General features: G+C 47.2%; 1 protein-coding gene across 2 annotated transcripts in view; it reads left to right on the top strand.

Annotated features, from left to right (window-relative positions):
* Nucleotides 1-18,450, top strand: part of si:ch211-106a19.1 (uncharacterized protein LOC561797 homolog) — a 71,381-nt gene extending 52,931 nt beyond the window's left edge. Inside the window, exons 4-14 of one of the 2 annotated variants that reach the window (XM_036528081.1) lie at nucleotides 2,561-2,759; nucleotides 3,913-4,033; nucleotides 5,310-5,376; nucleotides 7,168-7,320; nucleotides 7,922-8,167; nucleotides 8,479-8,599; nucleotides 9,999-10,102; nucleotides 12,248-12,343; nucleotides 13,543-13,727; nucleotides 14,390-14,610; nucleotides 15,751-18,450. In XM_036528081.1, the coding sequence (XP_036383974.1) occupies nucleotides 2,561-2,759; nucleotides 3,913-4,033; nucleotides 5,310-5,376; nucleotides 7,168-7,320; nucleotides 7,922-8,167; nucleotides 8,479-8,599; nucleotides 9,999-10,102; nucleotides 12,248-12,343; nucleotides 13,543-13,727; nucleotides 14,390-14,610; nucleotides 15,751-15,893 (1,656 nt within the window). In that variant the 3' untranslated portion in view covers nucleotides 15,894-18,450. Of the gene's footprint in view, nucleotides 1-2,560; nucleotides 2,760-3,909; nucleotides 4,034-5,309; nucleotides 5,377-7,167; nucleotides 7,321-7,921; nucleotides 8,168-8,478; nucleotides 8,600-9,998; nucleotides 10,103-12,247; nucleotides 12,344-13,542; nucleotides 13,728-14,389; nucleotides 14,611-15,750 lie in introns of both variants that reach the window. The other variant, XM_036528079.1, reaches the window with a different exon arrangement.
* The last annotated feature ends 3,082 nt before the right edge of the window (nucleotides 18,451-21,532 follow it).

Below are 21,532 nucleotides of genomic sequence, written 5' to 3'. Positions count from 1 at the left end.
AGCTGGATAAATGGCTTACAGTGCATGTAAGATGTGCAAGGCGTAAACTTGTAATTAGCCCCGGATGAGTGCGGTGCGATGAGGTAACATACCAGCAGAGGCCTTGGTAAGCTCCTGCTAAAAGCAACAGCAGCGGTGGCTCCTGGGCTCTTCCCACAGAGCGTCAGATCATGTGAGGAGGGGAGGAAATGAGTTATGTCACACTAGCCCTGCACTTGCTCTGTGGTCTGACCCTGAGAGGCCCGTGCCACGTGAGCGTGCCGTCATGGGATGGATGCAACCCAAGCGCTGCAGTGGATGTTTATACACCGCTGAGGCTCGGGTCTGTGGGGCGCCACAATCCTCACTCTCCCGAGAGAAGGTGTGTGTGTGTGTGTGTGTGTGTGTGAGCGTGCATGTGTGTGTGTGTGTATTTATGCATATATGTGGTGTATCGAAACCAGTTTCTCTTATTTGCGTTCATCCTGCCTGACATGCACCTCCACCTGGGCATATCCCCGCAGTAAATCCAGCACTGACACTTTAATCCTGCAGGAACAGCCACTCCTATCTGCTTAGACTGCATGCTTTATTTATCATGGAAATGAGCTGATTGGACTGTTCTGCGTTCACATGTGCGGCTCAGACATGCTGTGCTCCAGGAAGTCACGAGTAGTCTGACTTTGCTGAACAGGCTGAGCAGAAATGTTAAAAGTGGAAGCACCTTTTGTTTAACTAAAACCCTCGGTTTCATATACGTCCAAGAGGAGGGGGAAGTGAGTGAGTCACGCACGTCTTAAATTGAGAAGTTGGTCTTAAAAGCCGGGACACATCAGTTCAGGCTGGCTCGAAGGTAAGTGTGTGACGTCCGCTCAATCTGCGTTTGTGCAGCTGTGCTTTTTTGGTTAAACTGGGTACCTGTTAGAATGAGCCAGCGCAGCCAGGTACAGCACCTTAATTAAGGTGGACATGTGAGATGTGGAGAGGTGTATGTGCTGTAAGTAGGTGAGTGAGGCAGATGGTCGAAGGTAAGTGTGTCAGATCCCCTCAGCCTTTGTTTGTGCAGCTCTGCTTTTTTTGATAAACAGGGTACCTGTCAGTATGATCCAGCACATTCAGGAGCAGCACCCAAATTAAGGTGGACATTTAAGATGTGGAGAAGTGTATGTGCTGTGACTAGGTGACTGAGGCAGATGGTCAGCTACATGGTGCAGTGCCATTCGCGGAGCTGAGCCGCTGCGTGGAGTACCAAGCTCCTCGCCCTCCTGAAATCGCGAATTTCCGTGTCGGGCGGCTTTCGGGTCACGCCGTGTCCCCTCCGCCGGGGCGACTCCCGAGGGGCGCAGGCGGGAGGGGAAGCTAAACTGGTTTCACTTCGGGCCGGACACCGCCTTCTGTGCTCTCCCTGCCAAGTGCTGATAGTGCGTATCTCAGCAGTCCACCGGCGGGAAGGGATAAAGATTATCTCTGCTTTATTATGCTCTTGGCCCTCGGTGCCGCTCCCGCCGCCCCGGATAAAGCAAAGAACGTAGCCCAACTGTGTGAAAGGGATTTGGAGCCATTTTGAGGCAATGTGACAAAAAAGGTTTTACGGGCGCCTTGTTGAGAGCTGGCCATGTGGAGAATGGGTCTGATGTCCACGGCGTCGCTCTCTTTGCCCCCATCGCCTGCTTTTCTTTAGCCAATGGGATGCAGGGATCCTGTCCTCGCCACTCTGGCTGTGTCGCCCGTGCCAAAAAGGACCCGGTGGCTCTTCAAATGAAGGCAGCCGTTTTGAATGGAAAAGCGGAGTCTGGGGCCCTTCCCCAGGGGAGCGCCTCAGAACTCCAGTCAGTCCTGGCTGTGTTTTTTAGAGGTGGTCAGGCACGGCGTCTCCAAACCCAGCCATTAAGGCTCCCAAGACAGCACTTCCTTGGGAATGTGCGGTCAGGAATGGACACAAGCTGAAATCTCGGTCACGCCGTTAGACCTCGCCACAGCTGCCTGACCGTCTGCTGCTCCTAAGCCATACTCTGCTGTCCAGGACACACCTGCTGTGGCATGCTGATGATGAAGCCACAACATCTCAGATTTCTCATGGTCATTAGAAATGATTATATTTGTGATAAAAAATTGTATCCATTGTTCGACAGTAGTTTTTCTCCCGGACTGCGTGACTGCAGGCATTCATAAACCACCTGTGTGTTGTCTTTTTCATGGTAATGATAATTATCCATATGAATATTAATCATCATTAATCCAGATCACAAGTATTAATGGTGATTCTTTATGTGGTAAATATGATTGCTTTTGTGGGGATTGTAATGTTTATTTTTTACAAACACGAATAAGGAAATTTCATCTTGGCAGGAGAAATAAGCCTCATTATTCAGCCTGTAATTTGTGGTAATTTCTACTACTGTGTTGAGGATTACATCACTTGTAGAAACAGATGCATAGTTCATCAGCACATGTCTGTCACTCAGTAGTGTTGGATCCTGAAAGAGAATACCAAAGGCCACCTGTAATGGCAGCTGTGTGTATGTGATCATGGCGGTTCAGCCCATAACCCGTGGTGCGCTGGTATGCCCTCTCGTTGCAGGCGTGCCGGGACTTCCTGGACCTAGCGGAGACACACAGCCGGAGATGGCAGCGGGCCCTGCAGTATGAGCGGGAGCAGCGCATCCACCTGGAGGAGACCATCGAGCAGCTAGCCAAGCAGCACAACAGCCTGGAGAGAGCCTGGAGGGAAGCCCCCACCCTCGCCGCCAACACGCCCGCTGCACCCACTATCGACAAGGGTGAGGAACGCTGTCCCCCATTCCCCGACCCCACACAGAACTCGCCACAGTGGCTTTCTTCCATACAAGCAAGGCCGCTGCTCAGCGCTTCCAGAACATTCCGTTCTACCGAAGTGGCCCTTATTTTACCTTTTACCTTTATATTTAACTCCCCTGGTAGACCCCCTCTGTGTTCCTCTTGCGTATCTGCGGTATGTTGCGGTGATACCATGGACTCCATCTGCCATCTCTCTGTCTCCTGTGACAGTGGGGTGCCCCCCCCCCAACAGAGACAGTCTCCCAGCTGCATGTTGTGGCACACACTGTCAGCACGCTGGAGTGAGAGCGATCTGATCAGATCTGCGTTAATAACCACTGGCTTGACAGCCAGCTGCAGTGCAGAGCTAATCCGCCTCTCTGCTCAAATATCGTCCCACAGCCTCCTTTAGGGTTTTACAGGGTCTTTCCAGGGGCTTACAGAACCACTCCCACCACCCACCCAGTCCTCAGCCACATTGGTCCTCCCCACCCCCCATCCAGACTGAGGTATGGGAGGCCATAATCCCTACTCATCTCAAGTGACCCACAGGCTTGGGGGCTGGCTGACCCTGTGGCTTTTCATTAATCCCCAGGTCTTTTTGCGCCATGCTGCCATTGGCTGTGGTCAATTCAAGAGCATGATAAAGTCCATCACAATCTGGAGCCACTCCAAAGGGCGAATGGCAATGACACGCATTTGGTCTAACAGGGACACCGTACGCTTATACACTCCTGGGGCGGGGAGTGTTAGTAATTCCGCTTGATGACTTTGCCATCGTACTTGGCCATGTGGTTGAGCTCAATCGCGTAGATCATACAGCTTTGAGTGGGCAATGTAAATATAAATGATTATAAAATGTAGCATTGCTGCCGGTGTAGCTTTCTGTATGTATTACAGCATGCACAGTGCGCACAAGTTTAACTTGACGTTAAAGTAGTGTGCATGTAACCAGGGCAGGGTGCAATGATCACCTGCACAAATTCGAACAAGACGCCAGATCATTGGTGTGGGGACAAGTCAGGCTCTTACCAGCAGGGTTCAGGAGGTGCTGTCTCTTCCTAAATGGATTCAAGCACTGTTTGCAGTATGCCCTGCTTCATGCTGTTGAATTTCATATTTTACAAACTGCAGCAGGGAACGACCGGCCACAGAAAGGGGAGGCGAGTGACGAAGATGAGGATACGGAGTACTTTGATGCCATGGAGGACTCCCCTGCCTTTATCACAGTGACCGCCGCCGACCACACCCAGCACAGGTAAAGCCTCACCTGAGGAGAGGACCAGTCCTGCCTCCTGCCTGCCTCACCTACACACCCAAAACTGAAATAAAGCAAGCCAGGGTGGGTTGTGCCATCAAAAAAAACCGCAGTGTTTCTGATGGCACGTGGAATCTGGAGCTAGATGCTGTGGAGCTGGAGCTGGAGCTGCACCAGGTAGCACAGTGTTTTATCTGCTGGCCAGTCTTCGCATCCACCTGTCTCATCTCTGACTGTGACACATCGCACACAGTTCACTGGTGTGTTTGCGATCCTGCAAACGGAGCCTCGGTGCGGCAGGGCTCTCATGCCCGTAATTTAATGAGCCTGTTTACCCTGCTGGCGCACTGCGCTCGCTGCAATTAGCGGCTCAATATGCTGTCGTCCTAATGATAAAAGATGAATTAATCCCCCCTGCTGCTCTCCTGCCGAGGAACGCGTTCGGATGACCACTTTCTCTCTGGGACGCTCAGCCTTTCATCCGGAAAACTGCAGGGGATGTGTTTATGGTTTGTGTTTCGGAGGTGATGCATGTGGTGGGTCCGCGCGCTTTTCTGCTATCGCCTTGACTTTCGGTATCACCTTCCTTCTGTCAGTAAGCACCGGCTTCGGCCTCACATGCTCAGCACTGTGTGGCCAGCACAATCAGACTCCTACACTGGGGAGGCTACATGAATGTGGGGTAGATCTCTTACAGTTTGTTGGATAGGACTGTGCTGGTTTTGTGCTGAAGTTATAAGGCTTCGGCCTCACACACTCCAGCCTGTGTGGCCAACACTATCAGTCCGCTACACCGGGGCAGTTACGTAAATGTTGGGTAGATCTCTCACGGTGTGTTGGCTGCACTGGTTTTGTGTTCAGATCACCGTCAGCTCCACACCCGAGGTGACGGTCGTACCTGAAATAGCAACGCTTCCTCTCGCTCTGTCTGTGTCTCTCTCTCTCTCTCTCTCATTGACGCACTCTTGCTCTGAGGCTTGCCTATTGTAGACTGGGAGACTGAGCCCAGACAGAAGGAGAGAGGATGAGCCCGGAGACCCAAAGAGCGTGGGTTGTGAGTCACCGGGAGAGAAGTGTGCTAATATCCAGGGTTTGACTTTCACAAGAGCACAGTTTACCTGATCACGCCTGGCTCAAAGTTCAAGCAATTTTCCCTGGATCACTGCATACAGTCACAAGAACATGTGACATACAGCTTGAGTGTGTGTTCACCCGTCTGGCTGTGTGCATGTGTGTGTGTTTCCCTGCTCTAACAGTTTGTGGGTCTCTGTTTCAGACGCTCAGTCAGTAACCTCAGTGGGGCGAGCGGAGGACACCCCAATGACTGGAATCAGGAGGACCATGTGAGTCTGCCCTCCCACCAGATCTGCATAATATAGGAGAGCCCATCTCCTGCAGTATCTGCACAACTCACACCCACTCACTCTCAGTTTCCTTACCCTCAACCAAAGCTATACCAAAGGTTCGGCTATATGTTAGTCTATGGTTCTACAGCTAACACGTGTGCAGATCCACTGCACAGGGGAAGAATGTTCCGTCTATTCTTCAGCTAGCCTCAGTCCCACCTCTGCACTTTCTAGAATTCATTGCACGTTCTGTATCATGTTGTACTGATTGTGTGAGTGAAGGGAAAGTCATTATATTATATAAACAGGAATTTAGTAAGTAATGAGTGTGGAAATGTTCCACTAATCCTCTGGATCATCAGTTGACTTCTTTCAAACCATTTTAAGTATACAGTGACAGGGAATATTTTTTCCTTCGTGTGAAGAATGCAAAGAAGAATGGCACCCCACCTGAGAGACCTTTCAAATGCATGATAGCAAATGCATGTGAGACCAGTCCCTCACTCATCTTATTTTGACCCTGGACCAGCCCTGGAGCAGTCCCTCACATATTCTCTGCTGTTCCTGGACCGGTCCAGGTCACGTCAGCCTGTTCTTAGTGTGATTTTGAGCCTTTTCTTCCTTGGTCTGAGAGCTGCTGCCAGCTGGTCACTGAGATGCCACCTCCTCTGGAGAGCTGGGCACCCAAGTTGCTGGAACTCGTCTGTGCCAGGCGATCAGCAGCAAGCATGGGTATTATATACATAATAGGCACTGCTATTGAGTTTAGCTGTGGTGCTGTTTCCCATAGTCTCCCAGACACTATAAAGGTTTACACTATAATGTTTGAGAGAGTGTTTTCATGACTAGTTTCATCCAAATCAGTATTTTTAAGTTTTATTTGTAGATCCGGGTGGCTGTACCTTCTTTGATCACTTCTGGCATGTTATGTAGAGCATACTGGCTATATTTAGCTGTGTAAGAGAATTATTATTCAGTTACCACACAGGGACACTGCGCTGAATTCATTGTTTCTGGCTGTGCCCACATTTTGCTTCGAGTTCCATCATGTCCTAGTTTTTGAAAGGGGGCACGTGTGGGCAAACATATACACACGCACACCCACACACATGCGCATACATGTGTATACATGCAGATACACGTGCATGCACATGTGGATACACATTCATACATGCACACACATACACGTACACACACACATGCGCACACACGTGTGTACATGTAGACACACATGTATACACACACCCGTCAGTAAGGTCAGATCTGTGCCTACAGTGTCTCAACCCCCTTCCCACGGAGAGCTACATCGCCACAGCTGCTCCCCCGTTTCTGAGTCTTAATTACCAGCCAGACATCTGCTCTCTCTGCACAACAATTCACTGAGTCTGTGATGAGGATTCGACAAGATAGGAGACAGGCTGCTCTTTCCGAGACCCCATGCGTCCCAGTGTTAACCCATGTGCACACACTGTGAGACAGTGTACCCGTCTGCGCTGTAGGATAGTATCCATTTTGATAATGTCTGTCTTTCAAATGGATTATTATTGTCTCCATACCTTTAAATGAGCAGCTGTGACATGTGAAAGGTAGATAGTTATGTCCAATTGTAACCTCCCCTCTCCTGTCTGTGTGTGTCTTTGCATGTGTGTTATATGTTTTTGTCTGTGTGTGTGTTACACATGTATGTGTCTGTGTGTTGCATACGTCTTTTTCTGTGTGCGTTCCATGTGTGTGTGTCTGTTTGTGTGTTTCACATGTGTGTATCTGTGTGTGCCCTAATGTTCCCAGGTGTCCCCAAGCTGTAATGACTCGTCAGGGAAAGAGCTGCAGCCCCGCAGAAGGAGGCGGAGCCGCATCCCGGACAAGCCTAACTACTCCCTCAACCTGTGGAGCATCATGAAGAACTGCATCGGCAAGGAGCTGTCCAAGATCCCCATGCCTGTGAGAGACACCCCTCGAGCTGTGTGTGTGTGTGTGTATCAGAAAGATAAAGGGGTTAAGATGTGTGTGAGAAACAGTGGATGGACATTTCTATGTGTGTATGTGTGAGTGATGGCTTTGTTAGTGGTTGCAAAAGAGAAGGAGTGATTGGGAGTGTTCGTGTGATACACTATTTTTATAGATGTTTATGTAACTGGTATACAGCATTTGTGCAAAACAATAGGTGTGATGTTTTTGTGTACAGCAATAAGTGCCATGTATTTATGTACAACAGGGAAAGTGTGATGTGCTAGATGGGTGATGCAGTGAGTGGGATACAGTGTTTGTGTGAAACAGTGTTGTTGGAAGCAGCAAGTATGACGGAAGATCTGTGTGAAACTGTAAGTCTGATGTTATATTCATGCACAGTGGTATGATGCAGTGTTTGTGTGAAACGGCGGGTGTGATGAAACGTTTGCGGGGAAGCTGTAAGCGTGATTTGGTATGTGTGTGACACAGAATTTGTGGGAAACCGGAAGTATGGTTTTGTATCTGTGCAATGCAAGGTTTGGAGGAACGCAGCTGGCTGAGATAAACAGGCCCCTCCCCCTTACTCGCGCAGGTGAACTTCAACGAGCCGCTGTCCATGCTCCAGCGGCTGACCGAGGACCTGGAGTACCACGAGCTGCTGGACCGGGCTGCCAAGTGCGACAGCTCCCTGGAGCAGATGTGCTACGTGGCGGCCTTCTCCGTGTCCTCCTACTCCACCACCGTCCACCGCACGGCCAAGCCCTTCAACCCCCTGCTGGGGGAGACCTACGAGCTGGACCGCCTGGAGGAGTTCGGCTACCGCTCCCTGTGCGAGCAGGTGAGGCCAGGCCCGACACCCAGCCAGAGAAACCCAAAGGAGAGGCGGCATGCACTCTCCCCATGCCAGCAGACTGTTGAACATTACATTATATTTCATTATTGTTATTTAGCAGACGCTGTTGTCCAGAGTGACTTACACAGGTTACAATTTTATCCATTTATACAGCTGGATATTTACTGTGGCAAGTGTAGGATAAATATATTTCCTAAGGGTACAGAAGCAGTGCCCCAGTGGGGAATCAAACCAGCAAAATTTTAGTTATGAGCTCTGCTACTTACCACTACCCTGCCCCCCCCCACCTCCCTCAGGTCAGCCACCACCCCCCGGCGGCCGCTCACCACGTTCTGTCGCGACGCGGCTGGACGCTGTGGCAGGAGATCACCATCGCCAGCAAGTTCCGCGGGAAATACCTGTCCATCATGCCTCTGGGTGAGTTCAGTGCTACGACCCACCAACTGCTCACTTTGGCTCCCGTTCACTTGTACTGTTCAGCTCAGCCTTTTCACACGAGTGAGCCTCCATTTCCATGGACACAGCCAGCTCGGTATGCTCTTCCCACTGCACATTTGACCCCTCACCCTTGGGCTTGCACTCGCTCACCTGCCAGCCCTCCTTTTGCATGGTTTACATTTCTAGGTTTGCATAAATCTGAACTGTTTAACATCTTTGTGACAGGTGAATAAACTCTATGCCTCCCACAACCACTCCAGTAAAGGGAGCAAGCAATTTATGTCCCCCCTGGTTGATTTAGCTTTAATGGGAGTTCATGAGAACAGTGCCCTCAGACAGTGACACTGAAATACTGCTGTGACATCATAACCAGTGAGCCTAGAAATCACTAATTCCTTAATGGCAAGAGTGTCAATTATCCTAGTGTTTTAAGTAGATTTGTGTATTAATAAATATGTGAGTTCAGACATATATGACGTCTTTGGTAGATTATTACATTACATTATTACATTATCTTACTTTAGGTTGTTAACTGTAGTAAATGAGGTCCTCAGTAAAAGCATATTGCATTTAGCTCCTAAGATGAGTATTGAGAGTTAAACCAGTGGAAGCTGTGAGAGCAGGCTGCTGTGGAAGTGTAGATACATTCCATATGGATTAGGTTTGTAGGTTTGAATCCTCTGTGGGGATACAGGTTCGTAAATTTCTCATGTAGAAACCCCAGCTGTAAAAATGGCTGATTTATCCATTTATGTAAATGTAGGTAACGGGTGTGTAGACGGATGCTGGATCTTGTCGCCGCTGCTGCTTTGCATATTCTGGGTGGATTAAGGCCAGCTCTTTCTAGGTAGAGCTGACCTTGTTTAAAAAGAATCAGAAATGAGCCAAAAGCCCACAGAATGCTGAAACCCTCTCAATTTTCCTGTCAGAAAACCAAACCTGAATACCTAGAAAAGGAAGGAGTCATGAAAATAATTGTATAGTTGCCCCAGGGAAATTGGGCAGCTCTTTCTCTTGTAGACCTGTCTGTGTCCCTCCATCACTGTCTTAACTGAATTTATACCCTTTCATTTAAGTGGGAGTTCATGGAAAAACCGGGTCTATCTGTCTTTCTCTCTGTCTCTATCTTTCTCTTTCTCTCTCACATTGTCTCCTCTCTGAAGTCTCCTTGTTTGTCTCCTCTGCCCCCAGCTTTCCCTCCCCTAGTTTCGGCTTTATTTTTTGTGTTGCCGTGAAGAAATGTTTGTATCTTTTTACTGTAAGGAGAAAAGTGTCTCTCCCATTCGCTCCATCTCCTCCCTCTTTTGCTCTCTTTCTCCCTCTCGTTTTCTCTGTCTCTGCCTCTGTCTCACTCACACTGTCCCACTCCTCTCCACAGGTGCCATTCACCTGCAGTTCCATTCCAGCGGGAATCACTACGTGTGGCGCAAGGTGACCTCCACGGTACACAACATCATAGTGGGGAAGCTGTGGATTGACCAGGTGCGCCTCTCCTCACGCCCCTCTCCGCTGTTGCCCGCAGCCCCGTGTCTGGCTGGCTGGGTGGACATTATGAGGCCGGCCCATAATCTCCACCCCCCTCCCCATTTTCTGAACCTCTTTACCCTCCAGGCCCAGCCGAGTGCTGTGCAGAGCAGGATCAGAACAGCCTGTAAATAAGAGCCGGGGTCTCGTGGGTTTACCCCGCTTTCATGTCTAAAAATACCCCCCTCTCTGAGTGGAAGCAGCACACTAACTCAGCACTGACCCAATTAGAGTGCCGAATCTGTGGGGAGCGTCACGACATGTGTCTGTGTGTCTTTACCTCTGCCTCTGCCCACTGTTTTCTATATAATATTACAGGGCCTTTGGCACCACCAGGCTTTGGAAACAGCTACAGGACTTGAAAAATAATAAGTAACATCAGAGAAATTGCACTGTGCACTACAGAAGGTGTGACCACCTGCTGATAAAGCAATAGCATGTTTCGGAATGGCGTCAATCCTGTACACATTCTACTGTTTGGTGGTTTAAGTTCTGATGAATTCATTTGTTGGATGAGGTCCATTCAACATTACTGTTACTAGTACTTTTTTGGGTGTGGAGGGTATTTAACAATTAGTATTGAGTACTGCTGAAACATCTTTTCAAAGTTTGGTGCTGTTTTACTGGTTAAATCATATCTTTCAAGGCAGTGGGACGAAGATATGTGTCTTACATTATGAACAGAAACAGTGAAAACACGGTGAATTATCTAGCCAGTGGCATATCTACTACTCTACTGTACTAATGACAGAAGCCGACGTGGCGTTAAGGTTGGAAAAATGCTCTGTTCAACTGTAACAAAATTATCGGCTTTCCATGTTTGAGGAAAAAACTGCACGATGTACATGCTGTCAAATTCATCCCAACATTCATTAACTCTCTCCCTGGCAGTGACGTCCTGCAGTACTTGTGAGAATAGATTAAATGTAATGAGGCTGAAGCTGGCTCCTGATTCCTGATTGGCTTCTTATTGGCCAATGCAGTTGCAGCATATAGCCTTGTGTGACTTTCTCAGCGGTTTTCTCAAGCCCTGAGTCTGAACTGTGAGCATTGTAGGCAATTTAATGTAGTGTAATATACCCATTTCAATGATATATCTATGGCATAAATTAGTACTAGGCCATCAGTTTATTGGGGTCAGAAAACAGGGGCAAACAGGCCACTTTGTAGCATTGTAGTAAAGACTAGCGTAGCCTCCTGTGCTAAGCCCCAGCTGTGTGCTGAGGGGATAATATGCTAAGCTGGAACATTAAATTACCCACATACAGAACTGTGGGGATTACTGTGCCATCATTGCTTGTTTGCAACAAATGAATAGCATTTTCCCCTCAATGGTAATCTAAACAAACTAAAAGGCTCCCTGTGAATCATCTGAATTAACAGATTTGAAAATAAGGCTAATAAACGCTTCCAAATAAATCCCAGTCTCCTCTGTTGAATGTTTAACCCACTGTGCCTCAGATGATATGGCACAAATGATCTGTGTCTGCCCTTTTAGTATCGAGTTTCGTACTATTATAAGATCACATCTATCTGTTGGAATCTGCCATGCAAGAGATCAGGCTCGCGCTATGGAGGTGCTTAGCGACGGACCTCAGTGCACCACCATTTGTCTCCTTATATCCCATTGTGTACGCAGTATTTGAGACTCCCCCTACCCCCCCGTGGATTGTAATTGCACCTCTCTGTATTTCCTCCTGGCGCCGGGCCTGCACTAGATCCAGGTCCATCCACAGCTGAAATTGCAACGCACAGCTCTGATATGTCTGTGCTGGTAGAAAAATGTCAGGTTAAACACAGTGGGGGCCCCGGTAGGACATCTGTGTAAAAACATTTTGCTGCTGAACGGCAGGAGAGAAGAGAGGAGCCGCCGGAGCTGCGCGGGGATGTCTTTGTTCAGACTGGCGCTCCCCTGGTTCCTCGCTGTGCTGCGTGAACTCGGATGCCTCCTCGGCGTGCTTTATGACTCACCAGCTCTCTCTGTCACTTTGCCATTGATGACTTTCTAAACAGCATTCCCTTCCCTCTCTCTCTCTCTCTCTCTGTCTCTCTCCCTCCCTCCCCCTCTCTCCTCACCCTCCCTGTCACTCTGTGTCCCTGCAGTCCGGGGACATCGACATTGTCAACCACAGGACCAAGGAGACCTGCCAGCTCAAGTTCTCGCCTTACAGCTATTTCTCCCGAGACGTCCCACGCAAGGTGAGTCACAGTAAGAGAAATCGACCGGCCGCCCATGGTTTTAACCTGGAGGTAAAATCGACTGGCCGTCCCCAGTTTTAACCGGAAGGTATATGCTGCACTGTGATTGTTTTAGAGTAAAGCTTCAGTGGTTTCACCACCCCTGGCTTTCTCCAGTCATTTTACCAGTACCAGTGTCTGACTGTTGCCATTATGGAAAATATAAAAAGCTTTGTTTTTGGGGAAAAAGATTGTATTATTGCTAGAATATTATGTAACTGCTTGAGGGCAACACTTCCACCATTACATGGCCTCTGGCTTACATTTACCTAATACTGAGATGATGTTACGATTGTGAAAAAAAATGAGCAATGGTTTGTAAAATTTTTGTGATGTAAAAAACAGCAGCATTTTAGAATTATTTGCAATTTAGTAAGGATGTAGTAAGGATATTCAGATATGAATAGAAAAAAAAAACATGTTTATAACTATAATGTATTGAACCACAGTTCCCCGCAGTCAAATTCACCACCCAGAATTGCACAGTTCCTACTCAGCATTCCTATACTAAACCTTATGATTGAGGCAATCAGCTCATTTAGGGCAGATGGATTTGGGAAATAGGACTGCCATAACCCCCCAAAACAGCAAATGCAGACTTCATGCATTGTAAATGTTTCATTTTCTGGTATTTGTCCGTTATTTAAAAAGTAAACTACAGTTTGCTGTTATTCACTGTTGAAATCCAGCTATATACATTTAGCAGTTTCTTTACAGTGTAGCTTCATAGGGTTTATATATGACCTACTGGAGCAGCACAGAACTTAACATTCATGATATATTGCAAAACCTGTAGCAATGGGGCAGTATTTTTTCAAGCATAAAACCTTTGTCATTTACAACAGTAACACATTAAATGAATTTAGGCAGGGGTAGTGCAAATTGCTGATATTGTCTAGCTATGACCAAGGAAGTGAGCTGAATGACTCAGGTGATTGTGTTGAACAATTGATTTGGAGGTGCTGCCCCCTGCTGGATAATATAGGCACATGTAATTTTAAAAATATACTGACTAATAGGTGTAAAGCAATTACTTACAGGTTGTTTTCTAGAAGCCACCATGGTTGAATAGTTCTGTTAGAAAGGACTTTTTCTCATTGCTTGTTTTCCCTCCCTCCCCACACTTCTCTCTGTGCATGGCCTGTCTTCATTGTGTCCAGGTAACAGGTGTGGTGACGGACAGTGATGGCCAGGCGCACTACATCCTGTCAGGCACATGGGACGACAAGATTGAAAGCGCCAAAATCGTGCAGAGCAGTCGGGGTGGTAGCGGGTCGGAGGGCAAACAGAAGACTGTCTACCAGACCCTTTCGCCCAAGCTGCTGTGGAAGAAGTACCCTCTCCCGTAAGCCCAGCACAGAGCCATCCTCGCTCCTCCACAGCATGCCTTAGTAATACAGTAATACATACAGTACCAGTCTAAAGTTTGGACATACAGTACTAATCTATCTATTTAAATCTATCACTCTTCTTTATTTAATTTTACTATTTTCCACATCTTAGAATAATAGTAAAGACATCACAACTATGAAAAAACACGAGTGGAATCATGCAGTGACAAAAAGCGTTATAAACAAATCAAAAGTATCTTATATTTTAGATTCTTCAAAATGGCAAAAAATATTTTTATAATTAAAAAAATTTTGGAAAGAAATTCATACATAGACATCGACTTCACAATTTGTATTTGTCTAAGAAACAAAACATTTAAGCGTAAGTCTTTAGGTCAAAATGTCTTTGACTGTATGTTTCCCATTATCTTAATCAGGTGTGTCCAAACTTTTGACTGGTACTGTAAGTACAGTAATACAGTTATACTTAGTAATACAGTAATGTCAGTGATATCTTAGTGATAACCTACAGCATGCATGACAGTACAGCATAATGCATAAGATCAGCAGTGGTGGAGAGTTCAGCTCCCCTTGAGCAGAATACTTTCTGACTGTGCCCTTTCACCACGTATTTATTAGCTGTGTGATTGGCCACCATTCCCCCCACCCCCTGCAGGGAGAACGCGGAGAACATGTACCACTTCTCCTCCCTGGCGCTGACGCTGAACGAGCCCGAGGAGGGCGTGGGGCCGACGGACAGCCGCCTGCGGCCCGACCAGCGGCTGATGGAGGCGGGCCGGTGGGACGAGGCCAACGTGGAGAAGCAGCGGCTGGAGGAGAAGCAGAGGGCCGTGAGGCGGAGGAGAGAGGCGGAGGCCTCCGACGCCCTGGATGAGGGTGAGCAGGGGGGCGGGAGGGCGCCGAGAGCCCCGAACAAGAAGGGAAAAAGGGCACATGATCAGTAACAGAATGCGCTGTGCACGTTGGTGTCTCCCAGTGTTTACTTTCTGTTCACAGCATCAGCCATTGCACAGGTTTGCGTTTCTACCTATAAGAGGTCCAGGTTTCTGTAAACCCCTGTTCAGTATGCTAGTGTGCTGTTCTGTGGCAAAACGCGCATGACTAAATGCCTTCATAAGATGATGACCTGATGTGTTCCCTCTTCTCTCTAATGATTGTCTGATGCCAGAGTGTGACTTTGACTGTGGTGAGTTGCGCCACCCCGGTGTGCCCTTGTACCTCTTTGTTAGCCCCGTCGGTGTTGGTATTTTGTAGTGTGGGGCCTGCATGGTACCTTTCCCTCACTCTGTGTGTACTGCAGACTTAGAAAATAATTCACTGCGTGTTTCAGTCTCTCCTGTCATGTGATCTAGAACAAGCTGGGCTGTCAAGAGTTAATCCCTGTAGCTGCCCCCCCCCCATTTTTCTTCCATTCAGTAATTTCCTTTCCTGGCTGCTCATTCATCCCCTGTTACTTAGACCGTTTAGCAGCCGTTTTACGTCTTGAGACTTGTAGACTCTAATCCTCTCTTTGAGAGAGGAGGTAATCATGAGCCAACTGTGGTTTCAATCCACTGTCTCCAACACAGCCCAAACCACTGCATTCTTCTGTACGCTGTTCTTTACAGAAAGGGATAAACCTTGGTTAGTGACAATGTAGGGCTTCCATCTTCCACTTCAGGGGCTCCAATTCAGTCATTCACACACATGGTACAATAAGATCTGTGATTGTCTGTCAGAGGCCAACTTGTTCTACCCCCAAACTGATAGGATTGAACAGTATTGGGTAAACGTTGCCTGATTTCTGGGTGGGCGTGATTTAATCTGGCATAAGGTGTCTGTGGCATGGAAGTTTTGTCAGTTTCAAGCTGTTTTCACAGCAACCATGTACTGGTTAGCTGATGAAGGCTTGATCTGTTAGACCAGTGAGCAAACCCAAGCACCTAAACCAGCAATTGCAGCCTCAACCCCTGTGTTTAGAGCATGCCAGTGAAGTCCTCACTGAAGTGACACCTCGCCCCCTCTGTCCCCCCCCAGGTCGAGAGTACGAGGGCTACCAGCCGGTGTGGTTCCAGAAGAGAACAGACTCCCTCACGGGGGAGACCAGCTTCGTGTACAAGGGCGGCTACTGGGAGGCCAAGGAAAGGCAGGACTGGAGCTTGTGCCCCGAGATCTTCTGAGTCCCAATCCACCGTACCCCACCTCCCCACCCTTGGCCTTGCCCCTGCCCTGGGGACTGTGTTACCATCAGCAGCGGGAGAGGGGACTGCTCATTGGCCCTGCGTGGACCCCCTCGTGCGTGTGTGCACTCATACACTCACACACACTTATACACATGCATATACGTGCACACAGCCACGCAGATTAGAGAGGCAACCAGCCAACTCTGTGTTCACTTTACCCCCTTCCAATGTCTATGTGTCCACGGATGGTGTGTGTGTGTGTGTGTGTGTGTGTGTGTGTGTGTGAGCGGGTTCCAGCTCTGACTCTGATCAGAGAGGGGGCTAACCAGCCGCCCACCAAAGCTTCCAAAAATCAGGTGTTCCACCTACACGTTACCCAACGGTGCACTGCTCTGCCCACCGGGTTCTGCTCAGCGGCCCCTGAAAACACTGTCTGTATTCTTTTACCAAGTGTGTTACCGTGTGGACTGAAGCTGATCCAAGCTAAACGCTCCTGCGACCGAGAGGGCGGACTGTGAGCCTGTCCTCGCTACGCAACAGCGGAGACCACACTCGCACCCACTGACGAGGAAAAAAGGGATGATAAAGAACAGTGTTTGGTCTTTAAACCTCTTTCTGTTTCTTCCACGGTGCCCAGAACGAATGGGTCTGCATTCGGTGTTACCTTCGGAACAAAGACTCGCGCAGACTCTCCATCCGAGGGAAGGCGCTTCCGGTGCCCCTCATTCTCACGGAGCTGATTTTAGTGGCTGGGCCCTCCCACCTGTTTGTGAGCCAGGGTGGGGCCCCGTGCGACATGTGCCTCTCTGTGAGCACTCTCCCATACCGGGACAACCTGTCCAGTTTTCTACAGCGGTAGGATTGATTGGTCTATGAGAGCCAGCTTAAAGGCCAATGGAACCACCTGTCTGTCATCTTTCCATAGGCTGGGGCTATGTGTGTTGTTGGGTGCCGCGAGCTCAGGCACCTTAACCGTACCTCGTTTCACAACCGCAACGCTTCGCCCTATGCACACACTGTGGAATGAACGGGACGGCTCCCGACTGAGTTTCCATTCTGCTTTCAAAGCCATCTGCCTCCCATGGTCTGACACACAGCATCATTTGCTAGATGGTACTCTTGTTTATTACGAGGGTCTGTTGTGGGTTCAGTTAAACTGCACACAGGATATGCGCGTTTCATCGCACAGACTCTCAACATAAAGCTTCTCAGGTCCCCTGGACCTTTCCCATAAACAGACACATATCCTATATACTGCTCAACACCCACGTATAGTATTTTTTGTTGTACTGCATTGTACGAACACATGGTCACAACACGGGTTTCGTCCAAAGGTCATAACCATGTCCTCACAGACCTCTGTTCGGAGGACTCCAAATTTAGAAAAGTCATACTTCTAGTACTGTGGCATACACTCCCCATGCTATAGTTCACCTGTTGCCAGTGACTTCACCAGACAATAGGAGAGTTTTGCCCCTTGGGAGACCGGTGTCACATGGGACAGAGATGGCTCACCTACTGCTTCTCAGGCCTCCCATAGAGCAGCACTGTGTTGGGGCATTGAACACCAGTTATTACAACACCTGGGCTAGATGGTATTTTCAGGCACTGATCCATAGTCACCTAAGGCAACCTTAATGCTAAACTCAACAACTTTTGCCCAAAAGATTCACACTGATCCAGGGTCTCAGTGCATGGTGCCAGTATCAAGCTACACCCCTAAGAACTGGAGCTGTGGAGCCTCCTAACCCCCACCTGTTTCCATTCTGAGTGGACTTTAGAAGTCACAGCGACAGGTTGTGAGAGTATGTTTTGTAATTTCTGTTAAGAATGTAGAAAACTGGCCGAACGTATTGTACCCACCTGTACGGCCTGTACGAATATTTTGCTACAAAAATAACATTAACAACAAATACAATAATAATGGTAAGAATAATGATGAAGAATACTGTATATAGTTAAATTCTGTAGTTTTAACCAATTGAAAATTGTAAATGCACATTTTAATCCAAAAGTTGTTCGGTCAATCGCAAGCTGAGTCAAACTCGCACTTTCATTTGATTGCTTTTTTAAAAATAATTTGTATTAAAAGAAAAAAGATCTAAGTGGACAGACCTGGAAAAAAAAAACATTTTTAAAGAAAGTTCTTTATACCTGGATGTTTTCCTCCAAGCTGCCGGTGCTCGTTCATGAACATTTGTTCAAGCAGTACTTCTGTTAGCTGTTGGATTGCCGGCTGGTTTTGGTTCAGTGAAGGTGGTTTCAAAGTGCAGGGAGGAAAGTGTATCTGTAAAGAGGAGGAGCTACAGTACATGATTGGCAGGTGGCAAGGTGTGCAAGGCTTTCAGAGAACAGATCAGAAGCATGAACCTGTGAGATCCAGTGAAAGAACCAAAAAGCCCTCCTCTCCTGTGCATGTATGAATGTAATCTAAATTCGAGTAATGGTGGAACAGCAAACTGGCATCATCCTAAGAAACAATGAAGAAGAGGGACAAAAGGCTGAGACCCAAAGCTGCTGCTTTCCTGGCTGGATCTCACCTGGTCCCCCCCCCCCCCCCTTCCTTCTCCATCCCACAGTTCCAGAGACTGAAATTGCTTGTGGCATATTTAAACACTGTCTAATTCAGTTGCTTTTCTTGCCACATGGTGTTTTTATATCTTGAAACTTCAAAGAGCACCTAGGGTTGTTCCCCCAATTAGCACAGGTATCTAAATTTACCTTTCCATTCATCTCAAGAAATCAAAAAGCTTATCAAAATTAATCCCTGGGAAACCATTTAGTTGGTTGTACTAAGTATAAATAAAGCAAAGGCTTCACAAGGTTCATAAATGCTTAGTACATGCAACCATTTTCTCTGCTTTTATTTTGTCCATAGGATAACCCTAGGTACTTTTTAAGTAGAAGGAGATGATGTGGACTGACTGCAGTCCCCAATACTTTGACAATACTTTGGCCTCAACAAGAGATAGCGAATGAGCCTCAGTTAGGCAGGGCATTGTGGGAAATTGATGGGCACAACCACATTTAGGCCAGACTTTTTGTCTCTGTACTGTGCTGAACAAAAGCCTGCATTTGTGCACTATTTAACATTCAGTTACCTTTAATCTACTTTGTTCTTAAGCACATTAATTTTGAATTGAAGTAGACCCCACAAAAGAAGAAATCCAAGTGTACAAACCACAGATGTATTAGTATATTAGAATAGAAGCATATCAAGGTAGAGTAGGATAACAGGGTGTTCCCATATTAGAATGTCTCCCATCTTCAGCTTCAGACAGTCCCAAACTAATCTATATTCTTGTGTCATTGTTGCTGTATTGTATATATATACCTTCATCCTAAGACACTTTGAAGAATGTACAGTAGCTTTGAGAAGGGGAAGGAGGTCAGAGAGGTGAAAATAATTTCCTTGTTTTTCAAAATGCTTAATGTTAATAACACATATTGAAGAGATTTAATTTAAAATATAGAGAATTTAAAATGTAATGATTTTATATTATATATACATATACTTATATATTTTGAACAATAATTTAAAATATCTGATGCATTTTAATCCATTCATTGTGAGTAGCTTTAGGGACTGACCTCAGCGGTGAGTGTCGGCCCCACCGGGAGAAGGTTTGTGTGGACGAGGAGCGGACAGGACTGGCACCCCAGTCGACTCCCTGGGGTCTGAGGCAGGCAGCGGATCTACTGTAACACTATTGAGCTGTAGCAATAATGGCGGGTGGAGTGTGTGTTTAATTACTAGCTGATGTTGTAATAAGGTGTACGGCTATCTCTGCTTTGCAGAAACCAAAGCGTCCGCAGGGCGTACTTTGCAGAAGAGAAGACATTTATCTCCCCTCCCTGTGAAACGGGCAAATGTGTGACAACTGATTCTCCTTTCATCCCCTCCATCCCTTCTCCAGAGGGGCTTTGATTTAGCTTTATTGCTTTTCTTTTTCAGGATGCCATTCTGCTTTAATTCTATGTAAATATGTATTCATATGTGTGCACAGTTACACATATGTGTAAATACATATATATTTCTCCCCCCATTTTGCTCTAAACTGATTTCCTTGACATGGGAGTAAAATGATGAAGACAGGGTATCGTGCCCTGCCTGAATTTAATCCCAGACCACCTCAAGACCTGTGCCATTTGGCTATCTGTGCCAGAGACACTCCAAGCACATGACATATCACAACCGGTAGGAGGGTGTGGGACGCCCCCCCTCCATCTTCGGTGCCCCGTCTCACCCCCGCCTCCCGGCACACAGGGAGAGTGAGACAGTGCACCATACCTCCAGCTCCACTTCACTCACACTTGCCCTGTGTTTTAAGTACACAGCAGCTTGCTGAAAAAAAAAGCTTGTCTTACCGGGGTTGTTTCTTCCTTTTTTAAAGTTGTGTTTTTCCCTTAATTTATACACATGTAATGTCTTTAAAACGAACAAACAACAACGATAAAAGGAGATAATAAAGTTTTTTTGTTGAATCTGTAGATGACCTTGTGTGTGTTATCTGTCGACCTGTACACTGACTAAAGAATACACTTCTCATGTAGTGTGCATCTATCATTGTCACTGGCTTAGGCATTTCACTTTTATCGGTTGTGCCATTCTGGGGTTTTGCTTGCTCGTGAGCATTGAAACTGACCAGGTACTGCAAGGTAAGTACCGATGAGAGAGCATGTACAGTTTCTGGATATTCTGATTCATTAAGTGTACATATATACATTGTTGTCAGTGGGACTACAGTTTGTTAGGTGCGGAAGGCCAAGGTTGGCCAGAACTCTAAAAACTTGTCATATAGGTTGCAATGAGGTAACCGATGTTTTTTTCTTTCCCGTGCTATGTAAACCTGAATGCTACATACAATATCCACGACACATAGATAACGCATTCTTTGTTGGAAAAGCAGTTGTTGGTAACACTTCACTACTGGGATATTTACGTGCTGATTACCCGCGTCCGCTCGCCGCGCCTTTAGTAAAAATGTAGCCCAAACTCATGCCGAATGTGGGACCTGCAGTTAAATCACTGTACTTGTAGGCTACCACATGAAGCTCACTGCAAACTATACCAGCCTCCTTGCGTTTATCAAATCTACTACATAAGCTTGTGTTCTGAATTTGACAAGCAAATATGAACTGTTTCCGGCTCCGGAAAGCAATGCTAATGTAAATATCCCAAACCAAGCGGCGCTTATGTCAGAGTCGCCTACTTTGGCGCTATAGTTCCCGCCCCGAAGACGTTTCAGCATCTCCTGCGTATCGGCCAATCTTATACCTCATATTCCTGTGCGCGGCGCCTGCGGTCTTGGAACGGTTATTGCGGGGGGCTTCTGCTGTTAGGTGGTTGCTAGGAGACCCCGGCCCAGGCTCATGTCAATCACGTTTTCGTAAACAGAAAGCGCTTTTTTGTTGCAGCTGGAGCGGCATGAGAACTTGCCAACTGACCTGGAATAATTTGAAATCACTGTAAAAATCCTAAAGTAAGTGCATCCTTGTTTGTCTGATTTGTTTCTGTCTAATTTCTTAATGTTACGTTCAGGGCAAATGTGCGGACTGAGCTGGCAGTTAGTGACGGACTACCAAGTTGCAAATAACGTAAACCTAAGTTACTTCACCCTTTGCAAAGTCACTTT

The sequence above is a fragment of the Megalops cyprinoides genome, chromosome 4 (genome assembly GCF_013368585.1).
Source record: "Megalops cyprinoides isolate fMegCyp1 chromosome 4, fMegCyp1.pri, whole genome shotgun sequence".
Lineage (NCBI taxonomy): Eukaryota > Metazoa > Chordata > Actinopteri > Elopiformes > Megalopidae > Megalops > Megalops cyprinoides.
This window is presented reverse-complemented; position numbering and strand designations above follow the sequence as displayed.